This window comes from Capsella rubella, unplaced genomic scaffold (assembly GCF_000375325.1).
Source record: "Capsella rubella cultivar Monte Gargano unplaced genomic scaffold, Caprub1_0 scaffold_7, whole genome shotgun sequence".
NCBI lineage: Eukaryota > Viridiplantae > Streptophyta > Magnoliopsida > Brassicales > Brassicaceae > Capsella > Capsella rubella.
Window position 1 is genome coordinate 2,970,614 of NW_006238917.1, and position 22,021 is coordinate 2,992,634.

The 22,021-nt window shown below is 37.8% G+C and overlaps 4 protein-coding genes across 6 annotated transcripts; 2 read left to right on the forward strand and 2 right to left on the reverse strand.

Annotated features, from left to right (window-relative positions):
* The first annotated feature begins 2,159 nt into the window (after positions 1-2,159).
* On the forward strand, positions 2,160-4,090 carry LOC17880370 (probable E3 ubiquitin ligase SUD1). The gene is made up of 6 exons (XM_023779322.1): positions 2,160-2,379; positions 2,458-2,769; positions 2,833-2,984; positions 3,084-3,235; positions 3,334-3,480; positions 3,587-4,090. The coding sequence occupies exons 1-6, from the start codon at positions 2,303-2,305 to the stop codon at positions 3,989-3,991; spliced, it is 1,245 nt and encodes a 414-aa protein (XP_023635090.1). The 5' UTR covers positions 2,160-2,302; the 3' UTR covers positions 3,992-4,090.
* Positions 4,091-4,308: 218 nt separating this feature from the next.
* On the reverse strand, positions 4,309-7,618 carry LOC17880491 (serine/threonine-protein kinase AFC3). 3 transcript variants are annotated; one of them, XM_023779389.1, is made up of 12 exons: positions 7,208-7,618; positions 6,933-7,053; positions 6,669-6,695; positions 6,424-6,577; positions 6,268-6,316; positions 5,874-5,988; positions 5,648-5,718; positions 5,341-5,488; positions 5,161-5,225; positions 4,971-5,068; positions 4,767-4,872; positions 4,309-4,674 (listed from the first exon to the last, which is right to left on the reverse strand). In XM_023779389.1, exons 1-12 carry the CDS (start codon positions 7,295-7,297, stop codon positions 4,537-4,539), a joined length of 1,182 nt encoding a protein of 393 aa, XP_023635157.1. In that variant the 5' UTR covers positions 7,298-7,618; the 3' UTR covers positions 4,309-4,536. The 3 variants fall into 3 exon arrangements, with proteins under 3 accessions (XP_023635157.1, XP_006283859.1, XP_023635158.1); XM_006283797.2 differs by having other exon boundaries at positions 5,627-5,718; positions 7,208-7,617; XM_023779390.1 differs by lacking the exons at positions 5,874-5,988; positions 6,669-6,695; positions 6,933-7,053; positions 7,208-7,618 and having other exon boundaries at positions 5,627-5,718; positions 6,424-6,439.
* A 936-nt stretch (positions 7,619-8,554) lies between these two features.
* LOC17880020 (potassium channel KAT3) lies at positions 8,555-12,250 on the forward strand. Its single transcript, XM_023779883.1, has 13 exons — positions 8,555-8,871; positions 9,083-9,298; positions 9,391-9,552; positions 9,669-9,726; positions 9,844-10,161; positions 10,283-10,522; positions 10,616-10,714; positions 10,805-10,837; positions 10,938-11,126; positions 11,233-11,322; positions 11,440-11,518; positions 11,611-11,754; positions 11,954-12,250. The coding sequence occupies exons 1-13, from the start codon at positions 8,615-8,617 to the stop codon at positions 12,055-12,057; spliced, it is 1,989 nt and encodes a 662-aa protein (XP_023635651.1). The 5' UTR covers positions 8,555-8,614; the 3' UTR covers positions 12,058-12,250.
* A 170-nt stretch (positions 12,251-12,420) lies between these two features.
* LOC17878026 (protein transport protein Sec24-like At4g32640) lies at positions 12,421-21,753 on the reverse strand. The gene is made up of 25 exons (XM_006282978.2): positions 21,558-21,753; positions 20,274-21,192; positions 19,711-19,935; positions 19,518-19,592; positions 19,309-19,407; positions 18,986-19,097; positions 18,547-18,674; positions 18,110-18,229; positions 17,624-17,704; positions 17,211-17,288; positions 16,964-17,056; positions 16,544-16,598; positions 16,272-16,348; positions 16,123-16,194; positions 15,911-15,994; positions 15,499-15,618; positions 15,348-15,416; positions 14,996-15,073; positions 14,765-14,903; positions 14,516-14,680; positions 13,892-14,037; positions 13,614-13,793; positions 13,330-13,418; positions 13,207-13,238; positions 12,421-12,879 (listed from the first exon to the last, which is right to left on the reverse strand). Exons 2-25 carry the CDS (start codon positions 21,117-21,119, stop codon positions 12,773-12,775), a joined length of 3,270 nt encoding a protein of 1,089 aa, XP_006283040.1. The 5' UTR covers positions 21,120-21,192; positions 21,558-21,753; the 3' UTR covers positions 12,421-12,772.
* Between the last annotated feature and the right edge of the window lie 268 nt (positions 21,754-22,021).

The following is a 22,021-nucleotide window of genomic DNA, read 5'->3' on the forward strand; positions in this document are numbered from 1 at the left end:
AAGAGGCATGAAGATAAATCCCATGAGTAGTAGTACCAGCAAGATATCGAAGAATGCGTTTGGCAGCTTGCCAATGATCATGTGTCGGACGATGCATAAATTGGGATAGACGATTGACTGCATATGAGATATCTGGCCGAGTAAAAGAGAGGTATTGTAAACTCCCCACAACAGATCGGTATTGTGAAGCATCATCAAGAGCGAGGCCACTGTTCACTGTAAGCTTTGGCGTCGTACGAAGTGGTGTTGAGGCTGATTTAGCATCGAGCATGTTAGTCTTGAGTAGAAGGTCAGTAATATACTTCCTTTGCATAAGATGTATACCACTAGAGGAGCGTGAAACCTCAATGCCCAGAAAGTAATGAAGATCAACAGGATCTTTGATGGAGAAACGATCAGCAAAGGAGGTTAAAACTGATGCGATTGTGTCAGAGTGATTACCGGTAACGATGATGTCATCGACATAGACAAGAACATACGTGAGATGAGACCCGGATCCTCGAATAAACAGTGAGGCATCAGCAAGAGAATTAGTGAAACCAGCATGTAGAAGATGTTGTTTGAGAGCCATATACCAGGCGCGAGGTGCTTGCTTAAGCCCATAGATCGGTTTCTTCAAGCGACATACATGCATAGGTCTATCTTTATCAACAAACCGTTCTTTCAAGCCCTACTTAGGCAAGTGCCAGCTGTGTAACACTCAAGGACACAGTGCTCGTCGTTGTCCACAGCTCCTCTCACTTCAGTCTAGCTCCAACAGTAACAGCAGCCCCTTTACTCCTTGGCAGCCGCGTGCAAACATGGCAGCAATTGTTGACAGTGGAGCTACACACCACATTACCTCTGATTTAAACAATCTCTCGCTGCATCAACCTTACACCGGTGGAGATGATCTCATGATTGCTGATGGCACTAATATGTCCATCACTCACACGGGTTCAATGCTTCTTCCTTCTCAAACTCGCGCTTTAAAATTAGATAAAATTCTTTGTGTTCCTAATATACGCAAGAATCTTATCTCCGTGTATCGTCTTTGCAACGCTAACCGCGTTTCTGTTGAATTCTTTCCTGCTTCATTTCAGGTGAAGGATCTCAGTACGGGGGTCCCATTACTCCAAGGCAGAACGAATAAAGAGTTGTATGAGTGGCCAGTTGTGAATCAAAATGCTGTAGCAATGCTATCTTCGTCTGGTCCAAGAACAAGTCTGTTTTCATGGCATTCACGCTTAGGCCATCCTTCTTCTTCCATTTTAAACACTATTCTCTCTTCCTTTTCACTTCCTGTTGCAACTTCTACTCAAAAATCATTATCATGTTCTGATTGCCTTATTAATAAAAGTCACAAGCTTCCATTTTCTCAAACCTCTATTACTTCAAAACGTCCTCTTGAATACATTTTTTCTGATGTTTGGACCTCTCCAATATTGTCTCTCCAAAACTACAAATATTATCTTGTTCTTGTTGATCATTTTACTCGGTATACATGGCTCTATCCGCTGCGAAGAAAGTCTGATGTGAAAGAAGTCTTTACGGTTTTTAAAGCTCTTGTTGAAAATCGTTTTCAAACAAAGATTGGGACGCTATTCACTGATAATGGAGGGGAATTTGTGGCTCTGCGGACTCTTCTTGCAACACATGGCATTACTCATCTTACCTCTCCGCCCCATACTCCTGAACATAATGGCTTGTCAGAACGCAAACATCGTCATGTCGTCGAAACTGGCCTCACTCTCATGTCCATGGCGTCAATACCGAAAGAACATTGGCCGTATGCCTTCGCAACCGCTGTCTATTTAATCAACCGTATGCCCACACCAGTGTTAGCTCTCCAATCACCATTTCAGAAGCTTTTTCATAGACCTCCAAATTATGAAAAGTTACGAGTTTTCGGTTGTCTCTAAAACCTAAAATTTTCTTTTGCTCTGATACCATATAGGTTCTGAATGTTTCTTAATATTAACAAATGACCAATTACAAGAATATATAGTACAGAGGAGACATAGGGTAAAAAGTATTTACAAGATAATCCCTATATTCTATTTATTTAACCATATCCTTCTATATGTTGTACTTGATAGTTGCTATAAGCTGCATGGAGCTTATCCAAAAGGTAACATTTGAATTCGAATTTTTGTTTAATCCTCAGGCATTATCAGATATACTCATTTTTTCTTCTTGCTTTTGGTATCAGATACTTCAGAAACGAGTCTTGTGGTATCTGCTAGATGTTGCAGAACCAAACTACAAAATCACCAAACTGCATCTTGGTCCCATTCTCTTGGCGTTTGCTTTGCATGGAGTAATGGTGGTGATTGTGCTTCACCTACCAATAAAAACAATCAGTCTCATCAGCCAGTCCTTTTTCCCTCTCCAAATTGGGTAAGCTCCTCTGGGCTTTACCACATAATTTTTTTAAAATTTCTGGATTCTTGAACAATATGTATTACGGGATTGCAGGGTCTACGAGGAGGATTCTGCGCTTCGTTTACTTATTGCTTATACGTGCCTAATTAGATTTGGCCCCTGGTGGTTAGTCAGCTTAATTAGACCATCCATCAGACCCATAGTTCACAAGTGGATTATCACTATCAGTTCTTTGCTCAAGTTAAGTGATTTCTTGCTCGGAGATCCCCTCAGAGACCGTGCAAATCGTAATGTGAGACCGCTGTTTCTAGTATTTGGCCTAGCTGAAGGCTCTATGGTCAGTTTGTATGGATCTCAAAGCGATACCACCTGTGAAGAGGATACAAACGACCAACGAGATAAAAGGTAACCCGGTAACAAGCTTTTTAATTCTGGTACAATATTCATTCTGATTAGTTGAAGTTTCAGGTTTATGCTGAGGATTGGAGTGATGTTTGTTCTAGCTGCTCTGAGTATGTTTCTTGTTAGTACAACCTTCATGGCTCTACCACTCCTAGTGGGAAGGGAGTTCTTCCACTCTATCTCTTTCTTCACGATAAGTTTCGGATTCAAACACGACGGTTTGTAATTTCTGAATCTTGCCTCATACGTATATCTCTCCTTTGATTTGTGCTTCTAATTATGTTTAAAAGTGCCTCTCTTCAAATCAATCATTTTAGATCTTTGTGCTTTCTCGATTGGATTCTGTATCCTGCGAGGACTCTATATCGTCACTTGCTTCGTCTATGATCATCTCGTGACGGAAAAAACAGATTTACTTGTCAACCATGTCCTGATCTTCATACGGAATGTCTTGTTATTCTCCATCTGGGTAACAAGACTCAAATATCTGTCATTGAATATTATGACTTTTGAATCATCTTTTGTTGTGAACATTTATATGTATAACTTGTAAACCCTGATGAATAGATCTCCATCATACCGGGATTGCTCGGTCTCCTTATTGACCTTATGATCATCATACCATCACAAGTTCTGCTAGATGAATCCTCAGTATATATCTTGTACCACAATTGGTTGATCGGTGTGGTTGTCCTTCACATCTGGATCATTCTGGTAAGAGTGTTTTTTTTTTCCAATCAAGAACTTATATTCTTCAACTGCTTCAGTCAAGAACTTATATTTTTACTGCTGAACAAGTAACTGTTTTCTTCCCGCGCAGACTATGTACACTGGGATCAACTGTTTCACGACTGTGGCATGGCGGGAAAAGCTGCAGAGAATCAGAAGCGTTGGAATCAACCGACTTCCTTTTAAGTGGCTGATTCGAGACGTTATTGATTCGATCATAGTGTCCCTGTTATTCACTCTATGTGTTCCCTACGTGGTGGTGAACTCTCTGTTCCCGATTCTTGGATTTTCCAGTGAAGTCAACTTAGCCGTCCAGCGGTTCATTTGGCCGGCGATCCTAACCTTAATCCCCATATGGTTTATTGTCAAGCTCATTCGTGTTCTTATCACTTACATTCACCAACTGGAATTTGATAATCGATACAAAGTGGGAGAGAGGCTGATGGATCTCACTGACGAGCAGGCTGGAGTAACAACGACCAAAACCAATGGCTAACGATAGAGAATAGTCTTCAATTATAAGTACATATACAGTTTCTTATGTTGTAGTATCTCTTAAGTAACTAATCTATGAAATGCAAACACCTTAAGACGATGATTAGGATTCAAAATTTTAAACAAAAGATAGTTTCATATGTTTAATATCTCATTTATATTCACCGACTGGAATACGAAGATAGATACTAGGTGGGTGATTCGTCTTCATTGAAGATTATGAAGAATGGAGTTTCTTTGGGGCGTTGAGTTTCATAAGTATGATAATGGATATTGCACTTGTGTAGATAGCTTCTGATATGCAATTGGTAAGATTGATTAGTTTCAAAATGTGATGTAAGTTTTTTATTCTCAACAACATAATGTACAACAGAGGTATTTTCCAGAATAAATGTATAGCCAAACTTGAAACTGGAATACTATTGTTTGGTGCTAATAAGTAAAGGGAGCTTTAGAATCTAACCAAAAAAACTTGAGTAAAATTCTACATTTTATGGCGATCATTGTTATTTAGACACACTTGCCTCATCTGATTTTTGCTTCTTCTCAACTTGAGCTCGTAAAGAACGGATGATCAAGAGCTTCATTTGCTGTGAGACGCTCAGATGGATCATATGTCAGTAAACCATACAACAGATCTGCAAATCTGGATCTTGTGTTGTCAACATGTTTCGATAGCATATCCTGCAAGAAATGTGAGCAGCTTCTACTTCAGATTACGGCATATCGGACAAAAGATATATCATTGGACAATGAGAATTTAATTGCGCTTAAACCTTGAGACGATCGAGTCTTTTTACAGCTCTAATACTCTCTCTAGAATTGGCTCCTTCTGGCCAATTCAGCCTATACCCTCTCCTGAAATATTTCTCAGCACCTCGGCTGCAAAAACATAATGACCGTACATGCAACAAGTGATTAGCATTTATGCCTCTGTGGACTTTCGTGTTCCCAAAAGTTTGTGGAAATATAAAGCTAACCTGGCTTTTCGGGTCATATGTTCAGGCAAAGGTCCCAATGCCCTCTCCATCATAGCTAGATGTTCTAAGTTATCATGCGTCTGAAAGAGAGCCTCACCCTAAAGTAGAGAAAGATGTTGACAATTGTAAGCAAAGCTACTCAAAATTAGGAGATAAGAATTCATACAACAAGATGAAAAAAAGACTTTACCGTGCATAGTTCAAATAGTATACAACCTATACTCCACAAGTCACACTGGTAACTCCATCCTAGACCTGCAATAATATGCAACTGGTTAGTTACCAAAAAATAAGTATGTTCATTCAATGGTAAGTGTCAGCTACACAATCCGCAAGCATGCATCGACAAGCAAATAACTTATTTACTTACCTAAAATGACCTCCGGGGACCTGTAATGCCTTGTTTGGACAATGGAGTGATGAATCCGGTTATCACAAACAGTACTGCCAAAATCAATCAGCTTAATGGCGCTTGACTTTGGTAAGCATCTGAAATGTGTCTCATTTGACGAACTCCTCTGTTAATTAAAATCAAACACCAAACTGTCAGAAGTGCAAACTCTTTAAAGGACGTTTTTTTCTTTACAAAAACTAGCCTATCAAAACTAGATAGGCTGTACCCAAACCCAACCTTAACCTAATTCAGTTCTAGATACCTTATTGTCAGGAAGTTTTACATTTTCAGAAGACACCAGAAGAATGTTTTCAGGCTTGAGGTCGGTGTGAACTAATTGTAACTCGTGCATATCTGTAGATAAGAAAAAAAATTATGTTAAGAGCAGAGAGGCATTAGGTACTAGGTAGGAACTACAGCTACTGACCCCAGACAGAAAAAAACGGTTAAGATAAACATGCTAGGTACGAAATTGTATTAAAGAACAGCAGAAAGGAACAATCACAGACATGCTACAGATTCCAAAAGCTGGCATCCAAAATCCCGAACAAGGGCCAGAGGAAATGCGGAGTATTTATTTCTCTTAAGAAAGTCAAACAAACTTGGCCCAAGCTTCTCGAACACCTGGTATCACCATTAGAATCCATTCAAAGGAAGGTTTTGTTTAGTTCCAGACTTCATTGACAAAATCCACATGGATAAACTAACTACCACAAACACTATACACGGATTGGATTTTTGTTACTTGGGCATCAAAACAAACGAAAGGTAGCCATAATGATTATGATTAATTCACTTCTTACAATAACAAAGCTCACAAGTCACTGAACATAGAACCAATTAATTATTAGAGATGCATTTCAATGGTGGTAGAAATCAGTGAAACTTGATTGGGACACTTACAATGCAAATATGATTCCGGTAATCAAACCAGTCCTTCATCTGTACACAGCTGCAAGGACAAAACAGAAATGAAGAAACTGAGCAATTATATATACACATATGTAGGAAACAATGTAACTCTTGCGATCATCTAGAATCTAGAAGAAAAATAAATACCGTGTGCGGCCTTTATCACTCTTAACAAGTTTTTGAAGTACATCAATTTCAATCATTGCTGCATCCCGGTATTTCTTAATGCTTCGGATGATCTTTATTGCCACATATTCTTTTGTATCACGATCCCAACATTCCAAAACCCGACCAAATGTGCCTACAACACCAGCAAGTTCACTGAAATGGCACGATTTGATTCACATAAACAGTTTTTTATCTCGAACACACCATGCCACTTGACAGCTAACCTTCACCCATCTTGCTTAGTATTTTATCTGTCGTAACAGAACACACAATCACGTAAGTTAACAGCTTAAAATGTTCATACAGGATTCTTATGTCAATGAAACAAAACCGGAAAAAAAAAAAAAAAAGGATCATCTCTGAGGCAATACTAGTAACAATGCACGTATACTAAGTACCATGTAATTTAAAGACACGGTAAGTCAATGTCTTAGTTCGCACAGAACAGAAAACAATCAAATAAATTCCTGAAGTTGTAATAAACTCACATCTAGGAGTGAGATTCTCCCTCAAACTGAAAACATAATGACCGTCACGATCATCCTCCCTTAAAGGTGGAGACGAAAACCTCCCATCGCTTCCATGCCCTTTAACCACAGCTCTTTTAGCCTATCCCCAAAAAAGTCAAAAACCAATGTCAGCGTATCAAAACCTCACAAAGAATCAAAATACATAAATGATTGGTCTTTCCTCCACATTCTAACCCTAACTCTTCTAATTTCCAAATGTCAAGGAGTAATAAGGGAAGAAGAAAAAGAGCAACCTCAGGTTCATGTGGAGGCTCGTCCCAGGTCATACGAGGACGTTTTCTGATTCGTTCTTTATCCATCTTCTCGAATCCGTTAGCTATCATCACCGACGTCGAGAGTCGATCACCGACGCATCCAGAAGGGAATCTGATGCCAAATCTGCAGCTAAAAGAGGGAAAATTCTACCAGACGTAGATAATAAAAGCACAAGGCGGCGAATCGAATCGAGCGAAGGGCGGCGATTAATCTTTGCCGAAATGGTGGGAAGAGAGGAGGAGGAGGAGTAGCTAGGTTTTCGAACGAGTGCAAAGAGAGTGATTAAAATCTCAGGCAATTTTTACCGGACAAATCCATTGGGGTCGATTCGCGACATCCACCAATTGCATTATTTTTGCACTTTCCTGAGGCGAAACAACTCTACCCGATGATGATGATGACCCGTAAATACTGCCCACCCGGCCCATTTTATATGTGTTTAAATCTGTTACAATTTTGGCCCAAAAGCCCATCATGGATCTACCACGACAATGCACCTATTTTTATAAATTTAAAACGTGACAACAACATCGACGATCACCATCACATATACATGCATGCACCGGAAAAAAGAAGTTCATATTATTCAATTAAAAAACTTAAAATGATTAATACCGATTATACCGATTATACCGTAGTGTATTCAAATCATACCATAGGGGTTTCTTATTTTACTATATAGTTATTTTTGTTTACTATATAATTACTCTTATTAGAATCATGCATGCTCGCAATTATGAGTTTTATGACATGTATTTCATTTGTTTATTAGTACTAGTATTGTTTTGTTCGTTTCTACCCAAAAAAAAGTATTGTTTTGTTCGTTTTGTTTTCAACATTACTACAGTATTCGATTCGTGTCAGGACTCATTTAATAACAACAACAACAACAACATAAAGTCAAGATTTGACTTTTGAGAATCTCAATATTTCAACTATAATATTAAAATAATACTACTAGCTAACTATTACAAATAAATAATTAATCATAAGGAGAAAAAAGAACCTTATCCCTTATCGTAGATCTCGATTATCAATTACTTACACCTGATGTCACCATTAAATAGGTGGCAACAAGAAGCCTTCTGCAAAACAAACAACAAGGTTATAATTCCAAAGAAATAAATTTGTAACACAAACATTAACAAAGAAAAAGGGTTAACGTAAATTCATAATACAATACATTGAAAAAAACTACTATAAGATAGTTATGTAGCTTTCATGTTACCGTATTAAAATAAAATAAAAAAGTCAACACAAATCGCTCACCTCCTCCTCCTCATAATTAAACAATTTAGTATATAAAATATGAAAAAGATGTAGAGAGAAATTAAGTATGCAAGCTTGAATTGGGATCATCAGAGAGAAAAGAAGAAGAAAAAGAGATGTCGACGACGACTTCGGAGGCGAGGTCACCGTTGCCGTTGTTGTTAAGAAGAGGAAGGTCTTCGACGGCGATATCAACGGCAGCTGAAGCGAGATCGCCGTTATCGGCACTGCAGTTCAGAAGAAGGTCGAGCAAAGATGTGAGGAACATAACATCGGTTTCGAGCAGTCTCTTGCCTGCGTTTGGTACTGTCATCGAAGAAGACAACCCTTCTTCCAAACCTTTCATTGTTCTTCACTTTGATCGTCGTTACAGGTTCCTACGCATATATATGCACCCCTTTCATATTTTCTCATTAGCTACTTATCCTTTTTTTTCTTCTTCTCTTGAAGATTAGTCTATAACATATATAAATGTTTTTATTTAGTAATTATTTGTAATGATATAGAAGTGTGATTAATTTGTTGCTTTTTGGTATTTTTAGGTTAGTTCTTTAATTGTCTCTAAATAACATTAATTAAATCAGATTGTGGGAGTTGTTTTTGGTAATACTGGTGGGATATTCAGCGTGGGCATCATTGTTCGAGTTGGCATTCGAGAAAGCAGCAGAAGGAGCTTTCATGACCATTGATCTCGTCGTTGACTTCTTCTTCGCCGTTGATATCATCCTCACTTTTTTCGTTTCCTACTTGGATAATACTACTTACCTCAATGTCACCGACCACAAGCTTATCGCCAAACGGTAATCTTTTATCATCATCATCACTAACAACAACATTCATGAATTCGTTAATTCGTTAGTATTAAAGAATATGTGCATTATTATTAATTTAGGTACTTGAAGAGCGTGGCTTTTGTGATGGACGTAGCATCGACGTTACCTATTCAATTCATTTATAAAACTATTACCGGAAACGTCGGACGAGGCCAAGCTTTCGGCTTCCTTAATTTGCTCCGCCTCTGGCGTCTCCGTCGTGTTACTGAACTCTTTAAAAGGTTTTTTTTTTTTATTTACTCTCTAGTCTCTCTACTATATAGTATTTATATCATTATATAACTTGGGAGTCTTGGACATCATATATATAATCCTCCATATATCTTGTTAATTACAGACTAGAGAAAGACGCATATTTCAACTACTTCGTTACAAGAGTCATTAAACTTCTGTGTGTAAGTTTTTTTTTTTAGTTGAGTTATCACTAATACGTATAGTACCTAATAAGGTGGTCTAATGTTATAATTTCATTACCAAATTAAACTGCCAATCACTAAATTAATTTGATATAGGTAACGATATTTTGGATTCATTTGGCGGGTTGCATTTTATACTGGATAGCCTACCATTATCCAACCCCTACAGAGACATGGATAGGATCACAAGTTGAGGATTTTAAGGAGAGAAGTGTATGGTTAGGCTACACTTACTCAATGTACTGGTCCATTGTCACACTCACTACCGTCGGTTACGGGGATTTGCATGCCGTTAATAACCGTGAGAAGACATTCAACATGTTCTACATGCTTTTCAACATTGGCCTCACTTCTTACATCATCGGTATCATGACCAATCTTGTTGTCCATGGCGCTAATCGTACATTTGCCATGGTAACCTTTCTTGAAATCCAAGAAACCTTTATATATGAAACCTTAAATAAAATATATGTATATACAGGGGAGGGGACATCAGCTCTAATAATGCAATAATAATGTTCTTCCTGTTGGACAGAGGAGTGCGATCAATCATATATTGCGGTACACGAGCAAGAACAGGTTACCTGATTCAATGAGGGAGCAGATGCTTTCACATATGCAGCTCAAGTTCAAGACCGCCGAGTTAAGGCAGGAAGAGGTTCTTCAAGACTTACCAAAGGCTATAAGGTCAAGCATTAACCAGCATCTGTTCCGTTCCGTCATGGAGCAAGCTTATCTTTTCAAAGGATTCCCTGATAACCTCATCGTCCAGCTGGTGATCCATCGTCAACAGTTTCATTTCTTTTCTTCTTCTCTCTGTTCCTTGTTAACCAAGACATTATTAATTATATGTTGTTGTTTTTGGTAGGTTTCGCAGATAAAAGCAGAGTATTTTCCGCCGAAAATGGAGATAATCTTGCAGAATGAGATTCCAACAGATTTCTACATTATTGTATCTGGAGGAGTGGTATGATAACCTAGCTTGTCCTTTATATGTACGTATACTCTATTATATATATTTGACTTCAGTTGATTTAAACAAAATTTGGAATCACAGGATATAATTTCATCCAAGGGTATGAGTCAACAGGTAAAAACTCTTAAGCTAATTTCAGTGATTAAGTAAAAAAAACTACATTATAATAAAGTGTTTGAAAGATTGTTGAAGAGTTGGTCCATAAATGGTGAAGGTATTGACGAAGTTAGGTCCCGGAAGTATGGCAGGAGAGATTGGAGTGGTGTTGAACATACCTCAGCCTTTCACTGTGAGGACACGAGGACTTTCACAAGTTATCCGAATCGGTCATCATAACTTCAAAGAAATGGTTCAGTCTGACAATGACGTCGACGCCAAAATGATCATCACCAATTTCATGAATGTAAGTTCATCAGATTTTACAAAACAGTTTGTAGAGCATCAACAATGATTATAATATAATATTACCAGAGTAATTACTAACATTTTTTTGTTTCTTTTTCTTTCAGTATCTCAAAGGATTGAATGATGAGTTAAAGAAAGAACTTCCTTTTCTTAGAGATTTATTAGCTGACGCAGATGCTCAGGTTCAAGTTCAGGTATAACTAATTTTATAAACCAAGCCCATGCATGCATGTATTAAATATATATATGCATAGTCCTCTCTTCACGGTCTTTAATTGATTTTGAGGTGAAATCTCATTATTTGGTGACAGGAAACAATTCAGACAGAGGAAACACCACAAAGTAACGATGAGGAGATAGCCACGGTCCCAAGAGATGAAAATGAACAGAGTATGAAGACAACTTTTGTAGATTTTGAACTATGATTCTTATGTATATATATATAGACCCCTTAAAAAAAAAATATTGTTATTTGATTGCAGAAGAAGAGAGACGAAGTGAGGGAGTTCCCAAAAGAGTGATAATTCATGGAAAACGTCCTAATCAAGATAACAACAACAATGGTGATTCCAACGGTAGACTTATCATTTTGCCTGATTCTATCCAACTTCTGTTCGACTTAGCTGGTCAGTTTCACTCTTTCACTACTTATGTGTTACTTTGCTTCTCTTTATTATTTAGATATATTTACATATATGAATCCTGTGAGAGAATTAACTAAACAAAAAGTGACCGTCCATTTAAATGTTTCTTTATCGTATACAAAGTACTCGCACACATGTTGTCATATAATATAAAACTCGATCGGTTTATTGGTGGATGCAGAGAAGAAGTTGGGGAAACGAGGAAGCACGATTACCATGGCAGACGGTGCACATGTTGAACAAATTGATGCCCTTCGAGAAAACGATCATTTATATATTTTCTAATTCGTTTTCAAATATATATATATATATATAAATATCACAATGATCACCTCCCACACATACATACTAATAATGATATAGAAAAACAATATTTTTGTCACCGTTAACGACTTAACGTGCTTATGAAAAAAGCCAAGTTAGACATGCAAATATAAGGTGAACATCAATCGAATGTCTAGTTCCATTATCTTTTTCACATCTTGAACTCGATATTTTGTTCCATTGAAGATTGCATTTGCATACAACGTACACAAGTGTTACAGTGTTGTATACATTTCAGTATTTTCATCTTATATTTGCATATCTAACAAGAAAGGTTTGAAATGATAAAAAGAAAATAACAATTATTTGATATTTTACACTGCATTGTACATCAAAAAGATTTATTTGTCCCTTCGGCAACAACCAGCAAAAGAAAAATATTTGAAAGGAAATTCTTAGTTCGAACTCAAATAAAACATGAGAAGGAAAAGTAACCATACAAAATGGATAAGCTAAAGCTATATAAGACTCTTTTGTATCTTTATAGGGGGAAGGAAAAGTGGAGACTATTATCTAAGTACACATTTCGAATGAAGTGAAACTTCTCAAGCAGCCATAAGAACGATGCCCTTTCCCCTTCTGCTATGCTTTTCTACCGTAAAATTCTGAACATGACACAGATGGGAGGAGATGACATTTAGAGAAACTTTTGTACGGACTCCTAGAAATCAGAGGATCAGTTCATTTTGAGTTGGATTTGGCGATGGACTTGCACGAGGAACTCCACATATGATGGGCCGCTTGCTGTCCTATCCTCTACCATATACGAGAGAAACAACATTCCTGAATAGTACCAAAAATCAGAACAACAAATCAGCATCTACAAATTTTTATGAAATCAGCAATACCAAGCATGTTCATGAATTCCAAATATATATTGTTTATGTAACTCCTTATGCATGAACAAGGTCTTTTCCATAGAGATTAGATAATTCTATATGTGGAATATGTCAGGTGGTTAAGACAAGACCACGAAACTAGACATTGGTACTATCTGCAGACAGGAGCTATGCTGTTACTATTAGTGTAAGACTGATCATTTCACAAGCAGGAAAAGATAAATAACATGTAGCCTCTGTAGTTAGTGCTAAGAGTCTTTGAATTACTCACCTGATGAATCTCCCTTCTTGCACAATTTTATTCTGTGTAGATAAACCATAAAGACGGAAGTATTAGTTGAAAAATATCCAGTAAGGAGACAAAAAGACGCATAGTGAGAATTTTGCTAGATACCTTAAGTAAGAACATCTTTGCCTCCTTATTTCATTCACCGCATCATTAAACTTCTTTGATAACTGATTATCATACTGCTGCAGCACATACTGTAATGAAAAGTTATCATTTCTTAGAAGGCTTCTAAAATACCAGAAAATATATTTCTTCTTTCATGGTTTCGATAATATGATAGGTAAATATGATGAGACGATCACAAAAGTCACAACTGGATCATGCAATAAAATAGTATAAATGCCAGATTTTGTTGCTACTTAATCATCCTACAATTGCATGAGTATTACCTGGTTAGGAATTTCAGCAGCTGAAGGAACAGCAAAAAGTTTCTGCAGGATATCGGAGTCCACAGATTCGCCAACATATAGTAGACCATCTTCACCATTCTCAAGAAAATAGACTCCCTCATTGCTAATGTGTTCACTTGACAATGGGATTGGAGGAGGAAGGACCTCTCCTTCATTGTCCTGATAAATTAGAAAGCAAGAATAATCAAAACTTTTACAAGCTGCATATATATTATGTCTTCAGAGAGATATGTTAAAGAAAAGTAGCCCAATCATACCTTCACATCAAGGTCATGCACAGAAATCATCCTGGGATAAACCAATGGGATTGCCAACGGAGTAGAAAGGCAAGACACATAGTTGATCCAGAATGATCGATCATCAACTCTCCCATCCGTTCTTAAACCCACACTTTTGGTCAATGCTGAAGGAAGACCCATGTAAAAAGGAAATAACATCAAATCAAAATTTTCTTGTCTATTACTCCTGTCCTAAGAAGCTATATGATCCTGAAAAGCCTATGCGATATGTTGCATTTCACACTCAGCAGATATAAAAGAAAGAAAAAGAGATAGCTGAGTAAGACAATCAGTACTTGTAATTCACACAGAATGACAGCACATATTTCCATACATCTAAAGAAGTTAAGGTATGTAACTTACTTGGTATGGTAGGTACCAAATATACTACAAGATCTTACCGCAGCTACATATAACTACCGCAGAAAACGAAAACAACCGTCACTTAATATCTCTTAAACGGTAGCACACATAGCAGGTGCATACACAATATATGATCACTTCTAATTCAAGAGAAGGGAAGTAAAGCAATTGCACACAAGAGAACCTGAAGTTGTATGAAGTTGTATAAAACTAACTAGGATAAAAGTAACTAGGAAATACCAAGAGTATATAATGGAAAAAGCTTGAGCGCCTCAGGAAGAATAAGTTGTCCAGTTGACGTCACTGTAGCACAAAATTTACGGTAGGCATAGAGTGCATTGATGCAACTATTAGTTGCTTGCTCCTTTACCAATGGAAGTGCCTTTGAAGGAATTTCATTTGCCGCTGCATAAATGATAACAAAACAGATATTGTTACATAATCATAACACCGATAACAGTATAATCAGTACCGAAAACAGTGACCTACCTTGTTTCAGCATACAAGCAAACTGAGAATCTAGGTCAGCTGCGCGAAACAAATTACTGAGCATGTTCGTACAAGAAAGTGATAATGTGGTAACCCTGATTCTTCTTTCTCCATATATGGTAGTATACAGAAGGGCGCACTGTAAAAACACAGAACAAACATAGAATAACATCATTTGAAATGTAACAGACTACCAACCTTTTTCCGTAAGTACAAGAATACAAAAAATACCTGGAAAGCACATTCAGCTCCATCTTGTAGTTTGTCATCATGCTTTAACGTCACCATTATAGCTTTGTCACAGTCAATCTGCATGGGCAATCAAGAGTAAACGGAGTATATACCATAGTGCATCTCCTTGTAAACTTGTAGAAAAAACACTATGTATTTTCCTATTTACAAACATTGTGTTAACTTAAACAGCATAGCACTTGAATCTTATCTTTCCATAATTCCAGACTCAAGAACTTTCATAAAGGATCACATACAGATATATTGTTTCATTGATAAGGACAGCCAATCATTAGACACATACAATACTATCTTAAACTAATTATAAAAAGATTAATAAGGATCCACTCACCGCTGGGAGATCAATGTCAGTTGGAATGCGTTTGCAGAAATTCCCTGAGTATTCTTGCACTTGAATACCCTACAATTATTGGAAACGGTGGTTTACAGAAAGCTAATTAAGATGGAGTTAACAGAGTAACACATGAAGCGCAAAAACATACCTGGCTGCATCTGACTCGCATGACAGCCTCAAAACCCTGTGGCCTAGTAATATTCCATTTAAGATCATTGTAAAGCTTGGGAGGATCTGAGAGAGCTGAGAAAGGGTAATAACAATACACCTGGAAAAACAAGTTTCCAACAGAAAGTTAAAGTTCGGCAAAACCTAGACATCAAGCAAGACTTTCACAGACTACTGTCAATTAGGATTGTAAAGTTGCCAGAAGAAAATAAGGCATGGGCTTCCATAGGAAAAATGCATTCAACTGACAGAGACGAGAAAGACTCTGTCAACACGAATTTGAATCTCTATTTTAACTGTGATAGTAACAACTTAACATTACGAAAAATAATATGAAATATGTAAAAGAAATTTTTTTAACAATCAGAAAGGATAAGGAATTTTGGAATCACCTGTCCGCCAGTAGTTCTTGGAATGACGGATATTGAAGCCATGTCAACATAGGCCTGAGTTGTGATAAATATATCTACACAGACCTGAGAGATTTATGGATGGCTTAGATAGGGAAGTAATATTGCCATTAAGAGAGAATGAAACACTGTAGATTCTTGATAAGCAGACGGTAACATTATAAGTTAAATTCAAACATATATCCTACGTATACCTGGTACTCAGCAAGTTCAATAGCCATGGTCTTTAGAATTTTGTCTGCTGGCTGTAGTAATTTATGGGCCTCCTGATATAAAAATTACAGGAATTCAATATTTTGCTATGAACATCTACATTCTCTGACACAGAAAAAAGCATGTTTACCTTTTCACCAGCAGACATGTTAGCTCTCCCTTCAGCCTCTCTAGAAGAAAGTGCTCCAACACCAACAGAACACAAATCTATGGGAAAGAGTGTAATCATATCAGCTTAAGTTATAGAGGTACTGAGCGGTAAGATGTATTATGAATAGTGAGCGTTGGTGCTTCTAATAAATATATGATTTTCAATGTGCATATATGGATTCTAAGTTATTGGATGCACATGCTTCAATATACCCTAATATATAAAATACCGAAACAGAGTGAGCATCATACTTGATTGAAATACCATAAGCTTCCCTCCTTTGCTCTTCATCGCCAAGAAAGCAGCCTACAGAAATGGAGTTGTAAGACATGAAATTCAAACACATGCGGAGAATAGTAGATATTAATATATTATCCTCAGCATTTTTTCCCCAAAAAAAGGAGCAATGGTCCATTAGAGATGATCTCAGCACAAAAAAAAAACATGGGTTCTTGGCAAAACCGCCCAATTAACCTGAAACGTCACTTCACTGATTGCTTTTAACCAGATTATAAACTTTATCTTTTTACGGCATGCAATGATGATTAAAATTTGACAAAGCTCAAATGCTTACTAAACAACGAATTCATGAAATCGAAGGCCCTCAAATTTCTACATTACTACCAATCAGGCATGCAGGTTAAGCATATGCATCTTCAGAAATTTCATACCTTAACTGCTGCACCAAAAGCAGATTCAGGAGTTTTACTTTCCTGAAACATCGTTGGGATACTATCCAGCAAAAGCTCCAGGTGTTGACGGCACTGAATTCCAACAAAATACAATAAATTCAAAAAATGGGAAAGAAATTACAATAACCAACTTTAAGAATAGCAGCCAGCATACACGACATATTGAAAAACAAGAATAAAACTAATCAGGGTGTGCCCATATAGAAAAAAATGGCCCAGAACTGACCTCAGATAGCTGAACAATGACATCTGTCTCTAAAGGTGTATAAACATCTTGCACATCAGGGACAATGAGCATCAATGGCTGCACGTAAGGGGGGAAAATCAATTTCACAGGCGGCAGTAATCAGCTGATTTCAGGAAGAGAAAGAGACAGCACCCATTCCGGATATCATAGCATCACAGGGATGCAGAGTACAACTCTTAATTGTAAATCACTTTATGACATTATAAGAGGATACATAAAACTAATTGTGCCATTGCAATAACTTTCAAGTAAAGCAACACATACATAATACATCTGCTGAGCCTGTAGCCCAGTGACCCAGAAAACGACCATTTAATTAGGATCCGGAGAGAACAAATCTCTCTTTTTTCCACTAAACAATAACAAAAGAAGGACTAGTGTAAAAGAATTACCTGCTGCAGTGCACGTTTCAAATTATAGAAGTGGATTGTTGAGTCAAATGTAGCAATTCCAACAAATGTCCTAGGACCTTCCTGCAAACGAAAATTATAAAATAAAAATTGATTAATGACTAAGGCAAAATAAAAATTATAAAATCACTGGTAACATAACCATACCCTAACGAAAGTTCACAGTCTCATTATAAATAAGGACACACACTAACAGATATGCAGCAGAAGCTACCTTCTAAATCATTAAGGTATGAACACCTTAGTATGCAAAAGGCCTACTAAGGTGTTACTTAATACGCCCAGATACAAGTAACAAATCAAATACAAATCATCACTAAAGAACCCCAGAACGTTTGAATAGTGTTGCTTAATTTTTGATACTACCACCAAAACAGTAAAAACTACATACACATGATAGCCAAATATTCAGAGCAGAGTAGATATCATTGACTGTTTTGAAATGTTGGAAATGGTGACACAACTTACAGGAAGGTCTGAAAGTACTTGCTGAATTGCATTGCAAGCAGCTGCAGTAGCACCTGTTTGTATAGCATTCATTGAGACATCAATGAGGAAAAAATATACTGCTGGCATTGGATCCCGTACCTAATGAAAAGAAAAAAATGATCTTAATTTCCATTCATTCCCAACATGTCTGATCATCAATTTCTCCCAAAAGGATGTTAATAACAATATGTTAGCTAGAAAGGTAATTTAGGTGGTGCTTTACTAGATCAACAATACAGTATGTACAGTAATTATCATTTTCCACCATAGTAATTTTTCGGGAAAACACAAAATCAGAGGACAGAACATTTCGTCTAATACAATGGTAGATTCCAGACCGCATGAAACAAATTGACAACTTTGGAAGCAAAACCAAACAATTTTACATTTTTAACTAGAAAATGTCACAAACTAACCATGTATTCTTTTGTAGCAACAAACTCAACAGTTCCCCTACACAGCTCAGGTCTTTCATCAACATCCCTACGCCTACCATCTGGACCCAGATTACAGTGATATTCACGGGGAGTCTCATCAGTGTATCCTGTGCAAAAGAAATTTGATGAGGAAACGGATCACAGAACCTTTCACATTATTTGACTCCCACAAGATAACTAAAATAACAATATATAAGTCTCTCTTAAACAAAATGATGTCGCCATCTTCCACAATCAGTTGAATCCAGATTGGAAGAAGAAATCTTACAATCCAGGAAGGTAAAGCACAAAACTGTTAGTCTATGCTTCTAACTTAGAATACTCAATTACGTTATTACTTGATACATACTATTGCAATTACGTAGCTATAACTTCAGATAATGTGGCTTGCATAAGTGAAAACAGTAATAACATTTACCACAGAAATTACAGATGAACTTCCTTCCCTGGTCAATGAACTTCATGAAAGGATTTATGTAACCCTTACAGCGTGAACATCGTACAGGTCCACCCTCACCAAAGTCCACAACCTGCACCATAGTACAGATCAATGTTACCAGGAATTGCTTCTTTTGAAGATGTAAATGAAACTTATATTCAAAACAACAATTTATATGCTTCACAAAGAACTCCAAAATACTGGTACATGCGATCAATAAGAGCAAGGGGTAATGCAAATACTAATAGGAATAGCATAGAAACTGAATGTCCACATGCTTTGTTTGGTGAGAGGAGGCTTACTTGTATAGGCTCTTCAGATGGATGAGAAAGCGCCAGCGGTTGAACCATCAACGCCAGTTGCATTCCAGATGTAGATAGAAGATCAACTGTACATGGGATCTATTACGAAAAATGGAAAAAGAAACGTATCAAGTTCCCAAGGAACACAATGGAAAAAATAATAAACTCACACACATCCCACCACTAGATAAGATATGCTTCATTGTTACCTGATTGATCGTGCACCTCATGTAACGCGGACTACAATTTCCGGTGTCTCGAACAACATAATCACTAGTAGCAGGCTTCAAAAATAGAAGAAAAAAATCAGGGGAAAGATATGGCAGTACGAAAAAACTCACATACAAAAGATATGACATCTCAGACAAATATTCAAATTGAAATTTGATCAGGTATACACACCGGGGGAGGATTAGCCTGATTACTCTGACGTGTTTCAAAGACTGTTGGGCTGGAGCTTGAACCTGGCCTTGGGATTTGATTAGGATCAATTCTTGCGGGTCCAGGAACAGAGGCACCAGGTTGGCCCATGGCAGTGGGTATGTTGGTCATCGACTGATTTGGCAAAGGCCCCATTCCATATCTTGGTGGTTGCATTGGGCCAGGAAAGCCTAGAGGTGGGGCAACCTACCAACATTCAAATTTGAAGACCATCAGAATCTGCCACACAAAGGAGATACATCAAGTGAAAATATTTTGCTTAACAATGAATCAGAGAGCCACAAGCTAAAGCACTACATAAGTTGTTTTTCAATTGATCACAAGACAGAATCCTAACAGTGCCAGTTCAAATCTTTCACGGTCAAAATGTTACAAAGATCGGTCAACTAGTATGGTTCCTGTGTGAATGAATATAAATACACATCTACATTAATTCACAGTAGCATATGTTTTCATCATTCGGTACAAAGAAATCAGAAAAGTTACATGACAAGAACATATATCATAACTGTATCTGCACATACCTGTGATGATGGTGGACCATAAGGCAAGCCTGATACCGCTGGTCTGCCATGAGGGGCTCCAGGAAAGGTTGCTGGTGGCGGCATTGAAGGGGGAGTAGACGGAGTTAATTGCGAATTTCCAGAACGAGGATGTGCACCTAGTGGCTGTGGAGGAGGCCGAGCGAAAGGTGCTGAAGGAGGCTGCGCATAGGGTGCCTGTGGAGTTGTAACAGCAGCACCGGGGAACTGGGTTCCCCTCGGAAATCCGCCTGAACCAGCCATTTGATGCCCATTACTGACTGGACCACCAAGCATGCCCGAGGGAGGCATAGACATGCCAGATCCGACAGGTGGAGGTGAACCAAATGCCATTGGGCGAGCTCCCGGAGGAGGACCTGCAGCTACATTACCTGATGGACCAAAAGCTGTAAAACCACTAGAAGAGGCAATAGGCTGCGCCACAGGTCCTCCAGGCATTGACGGTCTAGAGCCAAATGGTGGCTGACTAGGAGGCGGACCAGTGGGTCTGTTCAAGGGTGTGTTTGACTGAAATCCAGCTGGTTGTGATACGGGAGGGGGACCACCAGGTCTTGCCATCCCAGGAGGAGGTCCAGGCCGGGACATCGGTGAAGGCCCATGTTGCGGAACTCCATAAGAAGGGGATTGTTGAGGGAAAGGTTGTGGTGACTGACCAAACGGAGGGGGTGGTCTAGGACCTGAACCAGGCATCATCGGAGGTGGTCGATTCAAGCTCAAATTCTGCATATTGCCAGCTAAAGCATTTGAGTTCCCCGGGTAGAAATTTGGTGGCCTGGGATTCTGCTGGTTGTTGGGTCTAGGTGCCCCTGGAGGCACAGGAGCAACCATGCTTTGATACCAGATGGAGATCAAATCCTAAACCTTGCTCAACAATCTAGAGTTTCCAGTATGTCGCCAAAATCTACAGATCCAAATGATCAAATCAGCAATTGGAACAACTAAAGAAATTGAAGTAACAATTCACTGATACAAAACAACAATTATCCGACCAATCACAGAGACAAGGTGGCAGTAACAACACAAACTTAGTGTTGGAAGCAGTAAATACAATATAAGACAAGAACCAGCTTTTTTCTTCTTCTTTAGATCATACAGACCCCATCAAGGACCATAAACAAAGGGGACGAATCAAGAAAAGAAACTAATAAATCAGGAAACCAAAATCTGATCTCAAGGTATAAAAACAAAACAAAACAAAAAAAGCAAGAACCTCTCAAAAGGGTCTATCGAGAAAATGGCAATTTTCGCAATTTCAAATACACGTACCCGAAATTGAGCTAAACCTTGGAAATTCTTCAGATTTGGATGATAGCGATCCAAAAGTAATAATACAAAGCTCTCAGATCTAGGGACAGAGTGAGAAAGAGAGACACAGCGACGGCGGTTAACGGCGTCGTTGTGGTGTCACAGGGGATTCAGACGACAAATGAAAATATAACAATTGTTGGTCCGTAGAAGACAGAAAATTCAACAAAATAAAAGGGTACAAGTATAAAAAGGTGGAAATTACCGAATCAAAAGATTTTATTTTTTTAATTGTCCGTTTCAAAACACACGGGTCTGTAAAGTACAGTGTCTCTCTGTAGTAAAAACCAGGTTATAAACACATCTTCTTCTTCTGGTCACAGTTTGGTTCAGTCGACCAAAAAAAGTTTATGCTTATTTAATAACTATTTTTTAAAAACATGTTTCATATGAATTATTATTTCAATACAGTACATGAATTTGTC

What these genes read in the sequence shown, in the direction of transcription:
- LOC17880370 (XM_023779322.1), top strand. Translation starts at nt 2,303, where the DNA reads ATGGTGGTGATTGTGCTTCACCTACCAATAAAAACAATCAGTCTCATC. An exon ending in TTTTTCCCTCTCCAAATTGG is followed by an intron (nt 2,380 to 2,457) that starts GTAAGCTCCTCT and finishes ACGGGATTGCAG; the next exon opens with GGTCTACGAGGAGGATTCTG. An exon ending in AACGACCAACGAGATAAAAG is followed by an intron (nt 2,770 to 2,832) that starts GTAACCCGGTAA and finishes TTGAAGTTTCAG; the next exon opens with GTTTATGCTGAGGATTGGAG.
- LOC17878026 (XM_006282978.2), bottom strand. Translation starts at nt 21,119, where the DNA reads ATGGTTGCTCCTGTGCCTCCAGGGGCACCTAGACCCAACAACCAGCAG. An exon ending in TGAGGTGCACGATCAATCAG is followed by an intron (nt 19,408 to 19,517) that starts GTAACAATGAAG and finishes TTTTCGTAATAG; the next exon opens with ATCCCATGTACAGTTGATCT. An exon ending in CTGACATTGATCTCCCAGCG is followed by an intron (nt 15,074 to 15,347) that starts GTGAGTGGATCC and finishes TTGCCCATGCAG; the next exon opens with ATTGACTGTGACAAAGCTAT.
- LOC17880020 (XM_023779883.1), top strand. Translation starts at nt 8,615, where the DNA reads ATGTCGACGACGACTTCGGAGGCGAGGTCACCGTTGCCGTTGTTGTTA. An exon ending in CACTTTGATCGTCGTTACAG is followed by an intron (nt 8,872 to 9,082) that starts GTTCCTACGCAT and finishes TAATTAAATCAG; the next exon opens with ATTGTGGGAGTTGTTTTTGG. An exon ending in AAGAGATGAAAATGAACAGA is followed by an intron (nt 11,519 to 11,610) that starts GTATGAAGACAA and finishes ATTTGATTGCAG; the next exon opens with AAGAAGAGAGACGAAGTGAG.
- LOC17880491 (XM_006283797.2), bottom strand. Translation starts at nt 7,297, where the DNA reads ATGATAGCTAACGGATTCGAGAAGATGGATAAAGAACGAATCAGAAAA. An exon ending in ACCGGAATCATATTTGCATT is followed by an intron (nt 5,989 to 6,267) that starts GTAAGTGTCCCA and finishes TGGTGATACCAG; the next exon opens with GTGTTCGAGAAGCTTGGGCC. An exon ending in GCTTTTGGAATCTGTAGCAT is followed by an intron (nt 5,719 to 5,873) that starts GTCTGTGATTGT and finishes TCTTATCTACAG; the next exon opens with ATATGCACGAGTTACAATTA.